At 41.2% G+C, this 16,890-nt stretch overlaps 1 protein-coding gene across 6 annotated transcripts in view; it reads right to left on the bottom strand.

Moving 5' to 3' along the window:
- The window catches only part of SNX25 (sorting nexin 25), a 129,573-nt gene that overhangs the window by 53,867 nt on the left and 58,816 nt on the right, over window positions 1–16,890 (bottom strand). For 5 of the 6 annotated variants that reach the window (XM_053216309.1, XM_053216308.1, XM_053216310.1 and 2 more), the window contains one exon: window positions 7,314–7,384. In XM_053216309.1, the coding sequence (XP_053072284.1) occupies window positions 7,314–7,384 (71 nt within the window). Of the gene's footprint in view, window positions 1–7,313; window positions 7,388–14,347; window positions 14,444–16,890 lie in introns of all 6 variants that reach the window. The other variant, XM_053216311.1, reaches the window with a different exon arrangement.

Here is a 16,890-nt window from a genome sequence, read left to right as displayed (position 1 = left end):
TAGAACAGCAAGACATAAGGCTGAAGACAGTAACAGGGACCAGAGCAAGCAGGACCTTGTAGATTTCACGTCTAAGAACAATGAAAAGACAATGAAGGGTTTTAAGCATGGAGGTGACATGAGGATATCTGCATGTTTTTTTTAATCATATGACGTCAGTATGAAAAATATATCAAATAGGGGCAGGCGTAGATATAAGGAGACCAATTAAGCTATTACCATAGCTCAAGAGAGACTAGTGGTGGAAGATGGTGGTTTAGAGAAAGAGAACAAAGTTGAGATATATTGTGAAGGTCAAACTTTGTGATGATAATGGACTAGTCATTGTATACGATGAAGAAGGAATGAACAAAGATGACTTCTAGGTTTATGACATATGGATGGGTGATGATATCATTCACTGAGACTAAGAAACTAAGAGGATGACCAGTTATGTGGTACTTTGATTTGCACATTTTTTAAAAAAAATTTTTAATGTTTATTTTTTTAAGACAGAGAGTGTGAGTGGGTAAGGGGCAGAGAGAGGAAGACACAGAATCTGAAGCAGGCTCCAGGCTCTGAGCTGCCAGCACAGAGCCCGATGTGGGGCTCAAACCCATGAACTGTGAGATCATGACCTCAGCAAAGTTGGGTGCTTAACTGACTGAGCCACCCAGGCACCCCTGATTTGCACATTTTCATTTGGAAATGCCTTTAAGATACTCAAATAAAAATACTGAGTAAGCAGTAGTAAGTAGAGCAGAGAGGTTCTGTAGATGGAAATTTGGAGATTTATCAGCATATAGATAAAGGAAATAAGAAGACCGGCCTGGGAATGGGTATAGGCAGTGCTACCCAGCAGAACTTCTGTGGTGATGGGGGCACCTGGGTGGCACAGTTGGTTAAGTATCCAACTCTTGATTTTAGCTCAGGTCATGATCTTGATTTATAAGTTCGAGCCCCACATCGGGCTCCACACTAACACTGCACAGCCTGCTTGCACGCTCTCTCTCTTTCAAAATAAATAATAAACTCAAAAAAAAAAAAGAAAAAGAACTTGTGTGGTGATGGAAATGTTCGTTCTGTACTATCCAATATGGTAGCCACAGATGGTTACTGAACACTTGCTTTTTTTTTTTTTTTTTTTTAATTTACATCCAAGTTAGTTAGCATATAGTGCAACAATGACTTCAGGGGTTACTGAACACTTGAAATGTGGCTTGCATGACTGAAGAACTGGGTTTTAAATCTGGATTTACCTTTAATTTAAACTTGAATAACCATATATGGCTAATAGCTCTTATATTGGACCACACAGGTATAAAATAATGAGAGGGTTAGACACAAACACTGAGGAACTCCAACAATGTCAAATGCACCAAACGGTCAAAGAAAATGAAGACTGAAAAAAAGTTCACTGAAGTTAGCTAGCTGAACTCAGCTAAACTTCCCAAATTCCATGACCAACAAGGAGTTGAGGTTATTAGTGGGTAAGATTTAGGCTTTAGTAAATCAATACATTTGGCCAGGATCAATGATAAAATAAGGTCAGAGGTAAGAAAATTTTGTGAGTAAACTAAACCTTCTGAGACTAATTGTTTCAAATTGTTCTGTATCTGTAAGTTTTCTCTAAGACCCTTTTCCCTAATTATACCTAATATAATTTTCGTATCCACAAGACAAGGAGATGAGTTCCATAATATAATTTTTTTTTATTTCTAGGATTTATTTTCCCTAGAATCGTATCAGCAATTAAACTGCTGAAGCACTGTTAAGATGTTAAAAATTATTTGATACCTTACTTCTTGAAAATATAAAAATCTCCCCCCAAAAGAGCCATCAAAAATCAAATTAAAATTTCTACCTCATTAAGGAGAGTAATTTGCTCCTCGTTTATGATACACTAATCTACAGTGAATCTGAAACACATGCAGAAGTTTATGTGGATTGGCTGGAGCTTGCTGAAGCCTCAAAAGCCTTATTTTGAACCTTCCTGAATATACAAAGCAAAGCGGTCCCCAGGCCTTCCTCTGTCATCCTGAGTTAGCTGATTGGCTCCTTAAGGTTTCAGAGGGCACATAATCAGGTAATTTCTCCCAACCTGTTATACAGCAATTTTTTCCTTAAATCTTCAAAGTATTTTTGCAATTGCAAAACATTTCTTAATTGTCAATGATTGTGACTGAAAAAGACTTGCCAGAAATAGCTTTATATGGAACAACAAAACTACATTTATAGTACATATATATATAGTGTATATATAGTGATATATATGTATACATTCATAAATACATAAATGCATATATACATTCATAAATAAAGTTCCCATCTCTAAGTTGAATCCTAAGTATTCTTAGGATCTTCTATCTGTGCATTCTTTTTTTTAAATTCTTCACTTTCCCACCCACAAAAGTAACGTGGCAAGAAGGAGAAACGGCATTGGGAATGAAAGTGCTTACAACTGCACACACAACCTGGTGGCACTGCTACATGGTCGCTGTGAGATATAAAATGAGCACAGGCTGATTTTCCAAATTTAAGAAAACAGTGTAGACAGGTGGGGCTTAAGTCAAAAGCTTCACATAAAGACTGAGGTTTTCCCCTGATTCTTTGTCTGAGAGTATTTTTACTAGATCACACTATCCCTAAAATGCAAAGATCTCTAAAAACGACTCAACAATTATGTTTTGGGGAGACTTCTAACGCTAAAACTTTAACTTTCCTTAACGATTTTTACAGGGAAGAAAATAAACACACAAATTTATTTGAAATACATTAAAGATCAAGTTGAGGAATGATATCATTACTATCTGGAACCAGTCTTTAAAGTAACCTTTTATCTGCCAGCCACATATCAAAACTCCAGATCTTACAGACAAAAAAGAACTACTTCTGGGGCACCTGGATGGCTCAGTTAAGCATCCAACTTTGGTTCAGATCATGAACTCACAGTTTGTGAGTTCAGGCCCCATGTCAGGTTCTGTGCTGACAGCTCAGAGCCTGGAGCCTGCTTCGCTTTCTGTGTCTCCCTCTCTCTCTGCCCCTCCCTAGCTCACGCTGTCTCCCTTTCTCTCTCAAAAAAAAAAAAAAAAAAAAAAAAACCCAAACATTAAAAAAATTTAAAAACCTACTTCCTATAAGACTCAATATGTTACTGATTAAAGAAAAAGTAAGGACAATGGGGATGCTAAATTTGATCTTCCTTTTTCATTAAAAAAAAAAAAAGTGCACTTAAATTACAGCAACCTAATTCTTTAAAATGGAAGCCACCTACATAATGAATTTAAACAGTGAGACAGCAGATGATATTATGAATTCGGAGAAGTCACTTCAGACTGGTATACGCTATTCTCCTCCAATAACGGAGAACACCGCATCGGCTCTGCAAGGATACTTGACTTGGAGACAGGATAAAAGGAGACTATTAACTATCACCTCTATACTGGTAACATGCAAATATGTTTCTGCAGGGCTGCGCTCTTTCTCCACAGTGTGAATCCCAGCTTACAAATGCCGAACAGGTACTTTTCTATCCTGCTATCCCTGCAAATCCAAAACACCCGAGACCAGTCCCTCATACACATTCCCTGACTCTTTTGGTGTCTTCACTGAGAAACCCTGTATGATCGTCGAGAGCACCCAACCTCAAGACTGAAAGAAAGGAGTCCTAGAGACATAAAAGGACACGTCCGGGTTTCATTAGGAAGCTAGCAAGAGAAGCTCACTTGAACAAGCTCTCCTAACTGCTGCCCTAGTCCTGTCCTCTACCCTAAACTTCACCTCACCAACCTGAAGCAAAGGGACAGAAGCAGGTGCAGACTACAAGTTAGGGTCTTTAACTTCTCCAGATAACCATTTCCTCATGCGAAAAGTCAGCAGGCTATACCAGCACAATAACGTCCCATCATCTGATTCTTTCTCGTATCCAACCAGTCACCAAGTAGGCTATTTTCCTTCCATAGTCTTCCTTATCAATCCCTTCCTTGCACTACCATTATCCAGGTCCTAGACTGGAATACTTCATTCCCAGACATTGCCTCACCCTGCTCGTCGGAATACTCCAAAAATACTTCTGAAAGATTTTATAACTAATCGGCTTTCATTTTTCTATTTCCAGCTATATGTGACTGTGCACTATATGGTTCCTCTAACCTTGTCAGAGCTACGATGACCAGTGACACTACACTGACATGTTTTATTATAAAAATAGGAACATAAATAGACTTGAATCATTAACCATGTCATCAACCATAACCTGAATATAATTAGGGAGAACATTTTTATTTATTTTATCAACACTGAATTTTTATATGATTTTTTAAATCTATTAACTCAAATAACTTATCAAAATATTCAACACCTTTTTTAGTGGAATTATTCAATAAAATACAATGTAAATATTCTATCAAAACCTTCTACTGATATACAGACTAAAGTGGAAAGTTGATTATAAAAATCTTTGTGTTGGTCACAGTCACTTCCTCACATTTACACGCTTCCTGTGGCTCCATAAAGTGTCTGCGTTTGCTTTGTGAAGCAAAACCAAAGTTGCCTCTCTCCACAAAGTTCTCCGGCACACATTCTGTCCTCTGGAGCCCAACATGAAATGAAGGCTCCTGGCATGGAGATGGCTTGTCCCAAATTCTAAGCCTAAGGGTTGTTTCAAGCTAGTTGCGCATACACAAGAAGCAGAGTCCTAGACTTTGAGAGAGGAAGAGATTCTCTGGCTTACAGCCAAACCAAACAAACCACAACTATCCAATGAGAATTTTGAATAAATTTAAAACCAGTGACAATATCACTGCTAATCAGTGACCTCAGAGAGGTAAACCAGTCTCCGGGGTTTTCTGTCCCAAGGGAAAACAGCTCCACGGCCCCAAGTGAGCTCAGCTTGCTTGCCTTCTCCCCATTGCTTGAATAGGAGACATTTCTGAGAGCAAGACAGTTCTGAGAGCAGCTTAGATGGAAAATGAGGCATGAAAGGAAGACGTGTCGTGGAGAATGGCTAGTAACATAACTGTATGGGCTTCTCTGTGTTCCCGCTCCTACCCTCAGATTCATGAATACTAACCCCCAGTACCTCAGAGTGACCATATTTGGAGATAGGGTCTTTACAGTGGTGATTAAGTTAAAATGGGGCCATAGGGTGGGCCCTCATCCAATACGAGTAGTGTCCTTGCAAGAACAGGAAATTTAGACAAAGACCTGAGCAGAGGGAAGACGATATGAAGGCTCAGAGAGAAGATGGCCAACTACAAGCCAAGAGGAGAGGCTAAAACAGACCCCTCCCTCACAGTCCTCAGAAGGGACCACCCTGTCAACACCTTGGACACTTTGACCTCGGACTTCCAGGCTCCAGAACAGTGTGAAAATAAAGTTCTGTTGTCAAAGCCATGCAGTCTGTGCTACTTTGCAATGGCCCTAGTAAACTAATACAACACCACAGAATAAGGAAGGGATCTTGCTGACTAGACTCACGTATCAACGAGGAACACTGAGGAAAGATAACGGTGGCAACTAGAATTCCCTCTCTACTATCCTCTTAAAAATAACTGTCTGAAATGAAGCATCTTCTCTGCAGGAACAGTAAGAAAAAAGGAGAGGAACAGAGCCCACAGCCTCGCGGGGATCAATCAGATCACACCTCCTTTGCTCAAAAAAAGACTTCCTTCCTCTTGCCGACTAAAAGCCAAAGTCCCAGCAGTACCAGTAAGGTCCTTCGGAATGGGGTCCAGTGCCACCTCTCCCATCTCGTGTCTGGCTTCTCTCCCCCAATTCACCCCTTTCCAGCCACACAGGTGACTCAAGCAAGCCCCACATGCTTCTGCCTCAGAGTTTTGCTTCTGTCCTTCCCCAGATACCCTCAGGCCCCCAGGTCTTTGCTCCCAGGTCACCAAGTGGGGGGAGGTCTTCCCAGATGACCCATCTGAATGCAAATCTACCTCCCCCTCCAGCTGAGCCAGACCTCCCTGCCACACACCCCCTCTCACAGCTTTTTCTCCAAGGCACACACCACATCTAAAATACTGCTTACTTGGGTGCCTGGGTTGACTCAGTCAGCTAAGCATCCGACACTTGATTTCTGCTCAGGTCATGATCTCCCAATTCATGAGATCAAGCCCCACATTGGGCTCTGTACTAACAGTGGGGAGCCTGCTTGAGATGCTCTCTCCCTCTCTCTCTCCCCTACTAGCTTGCATATTCACTGTCTCTCCCTCTTAAACAAATAAACTTTAAAAATAAAATGCTGCTTATTTGATTTGCTCATTTTCTGATTGCCTCCCAGCTTCATTTAAGAGCTTAATGCAGAGATTTTGTTTTTCCCCACTACCGTATCATCATCACCCAGTTGTGTTCAGTAACATTTTTTGAATGAACAAATTTGTACAATCTTCCTTGCTGGGCAGAGAGATTAAGAATCTGTGCCTCTTCCTAGTCTGTCCCTTCATCTCGTTTTTACCTAGCTCCTATCTCGGCCAGTGACTCACACACAAGGAAAAGTCCCCAGGCCAAGCTTCCTGTTGCCTCTGTAGGCACACGTTGTAAGACTCTGGCCCAACTCTTCCTTCAACACCCTGCTTCCTGATGGGACTCGAGCGGGCCTGGAGATTTTCATGGCAAGGCTAGCCTAACAAGGCGTTTGCTGCCTCTTAGCTATGGATCAAGACTTGCACTCTAGACAGTGACAGGTCTCTGAGAGGAGGATATCTATGAGGGGGGATATGCTAGCCCCAGGCCAAGGAGAAGGGAGTTGAAAGCCAGCTTCACACCTTAATTATTCCTATCATGCCTAGGTAAAAATCTCTTCATTTGAAGGGAAACAAATGGGAAAAACACAGAACTTTTTTTTTTCTTTTTAAACCCAGAAGGAGGAAAGAATACACGAATACAAGTTAAGATACAAATCTTAACTAAAGAAAAAGGTTAAGGAAATTACAAAATATCAACTCACTGGAGTCATTTAAATAACTATTAAGATTACGTTTCAAATTAGAAATATTAACGAATATTTAGATTAAACTTTAATGAGAAAAAAGTCATGAAATCATGCTTACTTTCAAAACAGAACAGAAGCACTATATACCCAATGATTTCAGTCTGAAAAATTAGGACTACGGATGAAGAAAGTTTAAAGAAACACAGAAATACAAAGGTTCTTGTTAGCATGAAATTATACTTACTTTCTCTAATGCTGCTGTTATACTAATAAATTGGAAATATTTAAATGTGAGCCAGAAAAATGCTCACACTTGCTAACATTCTGACAGGAGAGAAAACTGGGGGAGTTCCAGAACCGGCAAAATGTAGAGCTGAAGAAAACAAACGGTTCTTACCCTTGTGCCTCTTCAGCTGGGGAAAGCTGCTAATTGTAGTTGCTTGGATTATTTCCACTACAATTTGATACCTGATATTTAAAAAGAGAGAAAAAGAAAAGATTGAATAGGAAGAAAATACTATTTTCAGAGATCCTTTTAGACTGTATTTTGTACTCATCAAATAAAACACATGAGCCGTGAATCCTGCCCAGATGTGATTAAGCATTTATAACAGGCCAGGTGCTGAGACCTTCACATAAACTCATGAACTCGCCCCCCAACTTCATTCCTGATACCGGAAGCATCACCACCCGCCTCCTCTCTGAAGACAGAAACTTTGCGATTGTACTCAACTCCTCCTTCTCTTTCACCCACCACCACTACCCACCTCTCCCTACGTGGTAACTGTAGCCTATGGACTCTACCTTCTGAACCTGACCTATCCAATAATGTGGCCCTGAGCCACAGGTGGCCAACTCATTAAAATTTTAGTTCCTCAGCTGCACAACCCCATTTGAAGCGCTCAGTAGCCAAATGCACCTCACAGACCATACTGAACAGCACAAATAGAACATTTTCATCCTTGCAGAAAGTTCTATTGGACGGTACTATCTGACATACTTCTCAAAGCCATCCTCTCATGTCCAGTTCCACTCCCACTCCCTTAGTGATTTCCCTCATTACTTCTCACTTAGAAGACCATTCCCGACCAACAGAATCAGAGTATCTGCTGTGGGTCCATGACATCAGTATTGTTTGAGCTCCCCAGGGAACTCTCATGCACAGAAAGAGTTAGGAACCACTGGAATAGATTATTCCACTAGGTTTCCACCAGGTTTACGTATGTGTAACTGAAAACCCCCGAGTCAGGAAAAATAAAAGTTCACACTGTTAAGTGCTGGATTTAACCCTAGAGTTGTGGCTATTTTGAGCACACGCAGCTGGCCTTTATGAACCCAAGTTCTTAAGAGCTATACAATGGTTACCAAGTACTGCCCTAATCAAAAGCCTCTAGCCTGAGTGTTTCTTAGCCCTTGATTATAGTGACTAAGAGTCTGCCCATAACAAAGCCATTTAACATTAATTCTCACTCTGAACATGAACTTTGCAGCATCCAAAGATTTAATGCCACATTTGGCTGGCTTCATACGTCCTTTGGCTCTTCAACTAAAATCCAGATGACAGACATAAATTCATCATATCATAGCTACTCATGGATTCCTCACAAATTCACATCTTTTTATTCCTTCACCTGTATGATAAAAATATCGGTGCTTGCCTTTCCCCACCTCAAAGGAGAGGCTGTTAGGAGCACTGTCAGCATGTCACCTGGAGACTGTGGCCACCACTGCTGGTTGCCAGCATTCTTTCTCTTTTTCTTCTTCACTAACCAGTTTTATCAGGGAAAGCAAGGCACCCAGCTAAAAATACTAACCTTCTCCTTAGCATTTAGGAATGGCCACTGGATACACAGCTGGCCATTCAACAACATGGAGGTTAGAGGTGCTAATGCCCCAAGCACTTGAAAATCCACATATAACTTTTGATTCCTCAAAAACTTAACCAGTAATAGCCTACTGTGGACAAGAAGCCTTACTAATGGCATACGCAGTTAACACATATACTGTATTATATACTGGATGGATTATACACTGGATGTATTTTTTTCTTTTTCAAAGATTTTTTTTTTCATGTTTATTTTTGAGAGAGACAGAGCGTGAGTGGGGGAGGGCAGAGAGAGAGGGAGACACAGAATCTGAAGCAGGCTCCAGGCTCCGAGCTGTCAGCACAGAGCCCAATGTGGGGCTCAAACCGATGAATGGTGAGATCATGACCTGAGCTGAAGTTGGATGCTTAACCGACTGAGCCACCCAGGCGCCCCTACTGTATTCTTATAATAAAGCTAAAAAAAAAAAAAAGAAAATGTTAAGAAAATACGTTTACAATATTGTTCTGCATTAATCAAAACCCCAAACCGTTTAGACCAGTGTCGCTCAAGGGTCAACTGTAGCTCTAACTTACGAAATAACAGAAGTTGCTGAGTGGGGATTCCAGGGAAGCTTTTGAAAGGGACAGGCTCCACAGAAAAGCCCTTTCCATCTTTCATCTTTGCCCTCCCTCCGTTTTCCTGCATTAAACAAGGACGCAGCTGGATGAAGGCACAGCAGCCATGAGGATGAAAGCCACAGGCAAAGCTGGTGACATTAAGACAGGACTCTGGATCTCCAATGACATCACCCAGCCATAACAGCCCCCAGACTACTCATCCTAGGATATCTTGTTACATGAGGAAAATCAATCCCTAACTTGTTTAAGTCACTGTAAGTCAACTTGTCTCATGGCCAAATGCCATCCCAACTGATAGAGAGCTCCCTGAAGACCCCATACGTAAAGCATGGCTAAATGCACACTCACCAATGTTTTCCAAATGGGAGCCTGGGTAGGAAATTAATGATCAATAAAGACTTCTAATGAAATTGCCTTCATTCCTCCAAATAATGTTAAAGCACAACAATAGCTCCTCATGTGCTTTTTCCCTCAAGTTACTGAATGGATGAGGAAACAGCTTTTAAGAAGCATACGCAAACCTGGAATCATCAAAGTTTAACTCTCCCTGAGTCTTAAATTTAACCTCGGAATGAGGTTCTACGACTGGAAAGCACTGACTTTTCACTCAAGTGCAGCACGTTTCCCCAAACTCATCCTCATGCGTTGCTATCCGGGTGACCTGCAAATAGACAGTTGTCCTTTCACACAGCAGTCCTAATCTCACAAACTTATCGTAAGGAAATATTTTGACAGAAACAGAAAAAAAAATCATATACATGCTTATTATAGCAACTTCTACAAAGAAAAGAGATAATCTATGGGCTCAATAGGCCTATGTTGTAGCCACACGGGAATGAACAGCACCAATATGGTCCCTGCTTTCAGGAAGCTCTGGGGATGGATCACACCAAGGGGAAAAACTTCAGTCAATAGTATGAATAATTTTAAAAACCACATAAAAATAGATTTTAACGACACTCTAATTCTAAAATGCAAAATAGTATGTACATTCATGATTTCAGGTATGTAAATATGTGGTATATGAACCAGGGCTATAATCCAAAAGAGAAATAAAGGAAAATGCAGGGTAATTGGTAGTATTACGAGTCATCTTAAGACATTTTCTAAACTGCTTCTCTAGCTCTATTTATTGACCTATCTACATGCCTGCCTACCTAACTCAGCCTGTCCAAACTAAACTTACCTTCGGTACACTTTCTTCACCTCTCCATTCCTGCACCAGCATCTATCCTTCCAGCCTCAAAATCTTATCTTAGCTCTCTTCCCGAACAGTAAAGATCAGTCTCAAAGCTCTACTGACTTGTCCTCTGATTCTTCAAACAAGCTCCTTTCTTATTCTTCTATTTGTCACCACCCTATCTCAGGCCTTTTCACCTGTGGGTCACTGCACAAACTAGTCTAATTGTCCTCTTGACTTCAATCCTTTCTTCCATCCAAACCATCTTGAGCACCCCCTGTTAAAACATTCCTAAAAGACCACTCATCTCCTCCCTCCCCTGCTCAACACCTCCAGTGACCTCCCTCAGTGATAACTGTACATTCCAGCCTGCATTCGCTCTGCACCTTGGCACCGGCTCTCTCATCCAACCCAGCTTCTTTTCCCCCTCCATAGAAACCTAGACTCAACCAAGGCAGTTTCTTTTTTTCCTCCCCAAGTTTTTATTTAAAGTCTAGTTAGCTAACACGGAGTGTAATATTAGTTTCAGGTGTAGAATTTAGGGCATCATCATTTACATGCAATACTCAGTGCTCATCACAGGTGCCCTCCTTAATCCCCATGGCCTATCCCACCACCACCCCCCACCTCTCCTCCAATAACCATCCGTTTGTTTTCTATAGGTAAGAGTCTATTTCTTGGTTTGCCTCTCTTTTTAACCCCTATGTTCATTTGTTTCTTAAATTCCACACATAAGTGAAATTATATGGTGTTTGTCTTTCTCTGACTTATTTCACTTAGCCTAATAGTCTCTAGCTCCACACATGTCATTGAAAATGGCAAGATTTCATTCTTTTTGATGGCTGAGTAATATTCCATTGTATGTATTTGACACATCTTCTTTATCCATCAGTCAGTGGACATTTGGGCTCTTTCCGTAATTTGGCTATTGTTGATAATGCCGCTAGAAACATCGGGGTGCATGTACCCCTTCAAATCTGCATTTTTGTATCCTTTGGGGAAATAACTATTAGTGCAACTGCCAGATCATAGGGTAGTCCTATTTTTAACTGTTTGAGGAACCTCCATACTGTTTCTGAGAGTGGCTGCACCAGTTTGCATTCCAACCAACAGTGTAAGAGGCTTCTCCTTTCTCTGCATCCTCACCAACAACTGTTGTTTCCTGAGTTGCTAACTTTAGCCATTCAACCAGAACCACACTGACTTTCCAGGCTTTTGCTCATGCTGTTTCCTTCTAGAAACAATCTCCTTACTTGTCCACTTAACTAGATCTTACATACAATGCTACTTCCTTCTAGTTCACATTAATATTTCTCTTCTCTGAAATACTAGATTACTTCTGCTCTATCATAGTTCCTATTTACCTACTATTTTATATTGCTATTTTAAAGAGTCACATTTCTACAGAGTGCTATGAACTTAAGAAATGGTATGTCTAGTCCTTTCAGGGCCTAACACTTCTCTGAGAAATAACACACCTGAGCCTAAAATAAAATTGCAGCTTTGTCTATAAGAAAGATATGCTACCTTTTTTCTCCCCAACTAAATAAATCATGAGCCTCTTGAAGACAGGGATTGTGTCTTGTATTCCCCAATATGACCTAGCTTGGCACTAAACACAGGACAGGCACTCAGTAAATATTAATGAATACTACGGACTAAATGTTTTGTTCCTCCAAAATCCATACGTTGTAGCCTAATCCCCCCCAACGTGATGGTATTTGGAGGCGGGGACTTTTGGAAGGTGATTAGCCCTTGTGAGTGGTGCTCTCATAAAGGAGATGTGTGCCTATAATTAAAACAGACCCCAGAGAGCTCTTTCCATTTTGTGAGGTTACAATGAGAAGAAGGCCCTCTATAAATCAGGAAGTCGGCCCTCACCAGACACCCAATATCCGGCCCCTCGATCTTGGACTTCCCAGCCTCCAGAGCTATGAGAAATGTCTGTTGTTTAAGCCACCCAGCCTGTGGTATTTTTGTTACAGCAGCCCAAACTAAGACAAGAAGCTAAATTAATATGCGTTAACATCTGTAAAACTAAACAGGTACAAATAATATTCTGAACAATCTGTTCTCTTGATATTCTTGTGATTCATGCTCTGGAACAAATGAGTCATCAATGGTACTGAAGAAATACATGCTATTTGAGTGAAGAGTTAAATTTCTTAAATGAATCCATAAAATTATGTAATACCAGCTAACATTTATAGATTCCTCTCATCAGGTACCAGGTACCTGTTTAGATATTTTATCTCATTTAATCCTCCTAATAGGTATTGTAATTATCCCCACATTAGAGAGGAAGAATTTGTTCAGGTGGATTAAGAAATCTATTCAAGGTCTCATTGTTTTTATGTACTAGAGCCAAAATTATAACCTGGGGTGCTGCCTGATTCCAAAGCTCATGTTCTGAACCATTTCCTGCTACCCTAAAATTCAGTGTGGGTTCATGTTTATTCATCTCAGTCCTTTCCAAGGATAAAAGCATGGTCAATGCCAGGTCATCTTTGCAGCCTCACTGCCTTCTATATCCCTCGTGGATACCGTTTTCCTGCCAAACCAGACCACATATAATACCCTAACATATTCGGCTCTTTCCTGACTCCCAGCCTTTGCTCTGTTTCTTCTCCCTCTTGCACACCACCTCTCTCCGTTATCTGCTGAAATCCTCTTTGTTCCAAAACAGTCAGTTCATAGCATTCCTCTCTGAAGCTCTCCAATTCCTATCCTCTACGGCATAAGCCTCCTACGCACTCTTTAGCACTTTGCACTCCACTTCCGGTCTTAATACCTTGCTTCACATTTAGCGATTTGTATCCACATGGGTCTCCTATGCCGGACTACTAACACCTTGATGGCAGGGGAATAAATCCAAGGAGGCAGAACCACTTCATCTTTATATACACACATAACAGGCATTTGAAGATGGATTACTGAGGGGCGCCTGGGTGGCTCAGTCAGTTAAGCCTCCCAACTTCAGCTCAGGTCATAATCTCATGGTTCAAGAGTTCGAGCCCCGTGTCCAGCTCTGTGTTCCCTCTCTCTCTCTGCCCCCGCCCTCCTCGTGCTCAGTCTGTCTCTCAAAAATAAAGACATTTTTAAAAAATGAAGATGATTACTGAATTTGTAAAATTCACCCTCACTTGATACCAAAAGATGAAGTGGGAAATGAGTGACTTTCATTCTCAACAAAATCACACACTATATACAGTTGACCTTTGAGCAACATTTTAAGTATGTGGGTCTGCTTATAGGCAGGGTTTTCTCAAAATAGTACAGTACTACAAATGTATTTTCTTTTCCTTATATTTTCTTTTTTGCTTGTTTATTTATTTTGAAAGAGAGAGAGAGAGAGAGAGAACAAGCAGAGACAGAGGACAGAAGATCCGAAGCAGGCTCTGCGCGGACAGCGGAGAGCCCAATGTGGGGCTCGAACTCACAAACCATGAAATCATGATCTGAGTTGAAGTTGGACACAACCAACTGAGCCACCGAGGTGCCCCACATTTCCTTATATCATCTTAACATTTTTTCTCTAGCTTATTGTAAGAATACAATATGTGATACTCAGAACATACAACATACGTGTTGATTGAGTGTACATGCTACCAGTAAGGCTGCCAGAGTCAACAGCATATTAGTCATTCAATTTGGGGGGAGCCCAAAGTTATATGCAGATTTTTGACTGCACGGGGGGTTGGCATCCCGACCCTCTGTTTTTCAAGGGTCAATGTATATCCAAATGCTGGCTATCCCTCATGGCACAGGCTTCCTAGTCTGGAAGCCAGCTCTTCAGAGATAGTTAGCATTCACTCGGCTTTCTTCATCCAGAGGAGCACACGGCCTTGTTGGTGCCAAGTTTAGTTCAAGAATCTGGAGGACCGATATTTGTGAACATTCTCTTGATCAGAAATGCAGAGCTATAATATGTGTTTTTCCAAAACAATACTGTGAATGCCAATATTAAGAGCAAGCCACTAATAAGATTTGGCTCTTTCCCAACTATGGCAAGATCTTACTTCCAGTATCTCTTGTCCCAAAGACAAGGAAAAAGTCACATGACGACAGCTATCCCCTGCCCAAGTTATGACCTCACTTCTCTTTAGTTTTTATGGGGGGGGGGGGTGGTGGGTGGGGGGAGAGGCACAGGGGGAGAGAGAGAAAGAGAGAGAGAGAGAGAGAGAGAGAGAGAGAGAGAGAGAATCACAAGCAGACTCCACACTGTCAGCGCAGAACCTGACATGAGGCTCTATCTCATCACCGTGAGATCATGACCTGAGCCAAAATCAGGAGGCGGAAGCTTGGACAACTGAACCACCCAAACATGCCACCTCTCTTTAATTTTGAACACTTAGCTACAGTAGTGAAGACTCAGAACAGGTTTTTATTCTTCAATTCTTCCCACCGTCTCAAACTGACCTGAAATGCTACAAAATTCGTCCTCAAAATAACCACCTTAGTAATATATACATTTATTGCCTTTTACTGTCAATTGCTCACAACAGCTTTGGGATTCTATTAGAATTGGTTTCTAAGTTATTTACACACACAGCCCCAAGTATCAGCCTCCTCCTGTAATTTCGTTACACATACCTTACACAGATTTTTTAAAAGTTGGGGCGCCTATGTGGCTCAGTCAGTTGAGTGTCCAATTCTTGATTTCAGCTCAGGTCATGATCCCAGGGTTGTGGGATCGAGCCTCATGTCAGGCTCTGCGCTGAGCATGGAGCCTGCTTAAGATTCCCTCTTTCTCTCCCTCTGTCTCTCTCCCCCACTGTGTTCTGTCCAAAAAAAGAAAAAAAGAAAAAAAAAACCCACATTATCTTAGAGCTGTCTTGGGCACTCACATGAGAGTCAAAGGCTGAACAAATCCTAGTCTTGGGTGTACAATATGGTAAATGGTTTAAAATAGGTTTTATACTAAAATTAGCAATGACACATTATAGATTAGAATACCATATACATAAAAATGTTTTTTAAAAAAAACTAAAACCTGAAAATAATGTTTTTGGGGTTTTTTTTTGAGAGAGAGAGAGGGTGCAAGTGAGTAAGGAGCAGAGAGAGAGAGAGAGAGAGAGAGAGAGAGAGAGAGAGAGAGAGAGAGAAGCAGGGCTCACCTGAAACAGGGTTCACGCTCACCCGATGCGGGACTTGAACTCACAAACCGCGAGATTATGGCCTGGAGCTGAAGTCAGATGCTTAACTGACTGAGCCACTCAGGCGCCCAAAAATAATCTTTTTCTTTTTTTTTTAATATGAAATTTATTGTCAAATCGGTTTCCATACAACATCCAGTGCTCATCCCAACAGGTGCCCTCCTCAATGTCCATCACCCACCCTCCCCCTCCCTCCCACCCCCCATCAACCCACAGTTTATTCTGTTTTTAAGAGTCTCTTATGGTTTGGCTCCCTCCCTCTCTAACTTTTTTTCCCCTTCCCCTCCCCCATGGACCTCTGTTAAGTTTCTCAGGATCCACATAAGAGTGAAAACATATGGTATCTGTCTTTCTCTGTATGACTTATTTCACTTAACATAACACTCTCCAGTTCCATCCATGTCGCTACAAAAGGCCCTATTTCATTCTTTCTCACTGCCAGGCAGTTTTTCAAGTTGCCACAGGCTACTCTGTCCTAGGTTAGGAATAATGTTTTCATTGAGAAGGACTTCAGTTAAAGCATTTGAGAAGAAATAAAGGCATGGTGATTTCAGCAGCTGCGCTGAAGCTGTTTCCCAGCTTGGTGTATCAGAGTAGTTAAGCACACAAGCTCCAGCACTAGGTGGCCTGGGTTCAAATCCTGCTTCCGACACTTACCGCGTCACCCTGAAGAAATTACTTACGCTTTCTCTCAAAAGTCCTCATTTGTAGAAAGAAAAATAACAGTATTTTTCCTCATAGAAAAGAAGATTGATGAAGATTAAATGAGATAACACCTTTAAAATATTTGGGATAGTGCCTGACCCAGAGTGAGAGTTCAATAAATATTAACCCCTACTGCCACTGGTTGACTCTTTAGACACACAGTATTTAAGGAGATGAGGTATGTGAATGTTTGTAAAATACGTATAAAAAATTTTTTGAGTAGCCTTACTTTTTTCATGATTATGTGTCTCAGCCTCATCAACTTAAGGCCACCAAGGGTCACTGAAGCCCAACAAAATCAGGCTTACTGACTCATTTCAATAAGCAAGAAGAACCATGGGATATCTCCCCAAACAGAGGAAAAGACGGGTTCTCTGGGATTCTGGGGGAAGCGTGGAGTGTCTATGAAATGGAAATGAAGCAGCGTGGTGACAGGTTCAAAGCAGAATGACATAAATCATCACCTTCACATAGACCCAAGGCCCCT

Source organism: Acinonyx jubatus, chromosome B1 (assembly GCF_027475565.1).
Source record: "Acinonyx jubatus isolate Ajub_Pintada_27869175 chromosome B1, VMU_Ajub_asm_v1.0, whole genome shotgun sequence".
In the NCBI taxonomy this organism is placed as follows: domain Eukaryota; kingdom Metazoa; phylum Chordata; class Mammalia; order Carnivora; family Felidae; genus Acinonyx; species Acinonyx jubatus.
The sequence above is the reverse complement of the archived record's forward strand: the minus strand, read 5'-3'. Positions and strand labels throughout refer to the sequence as shown.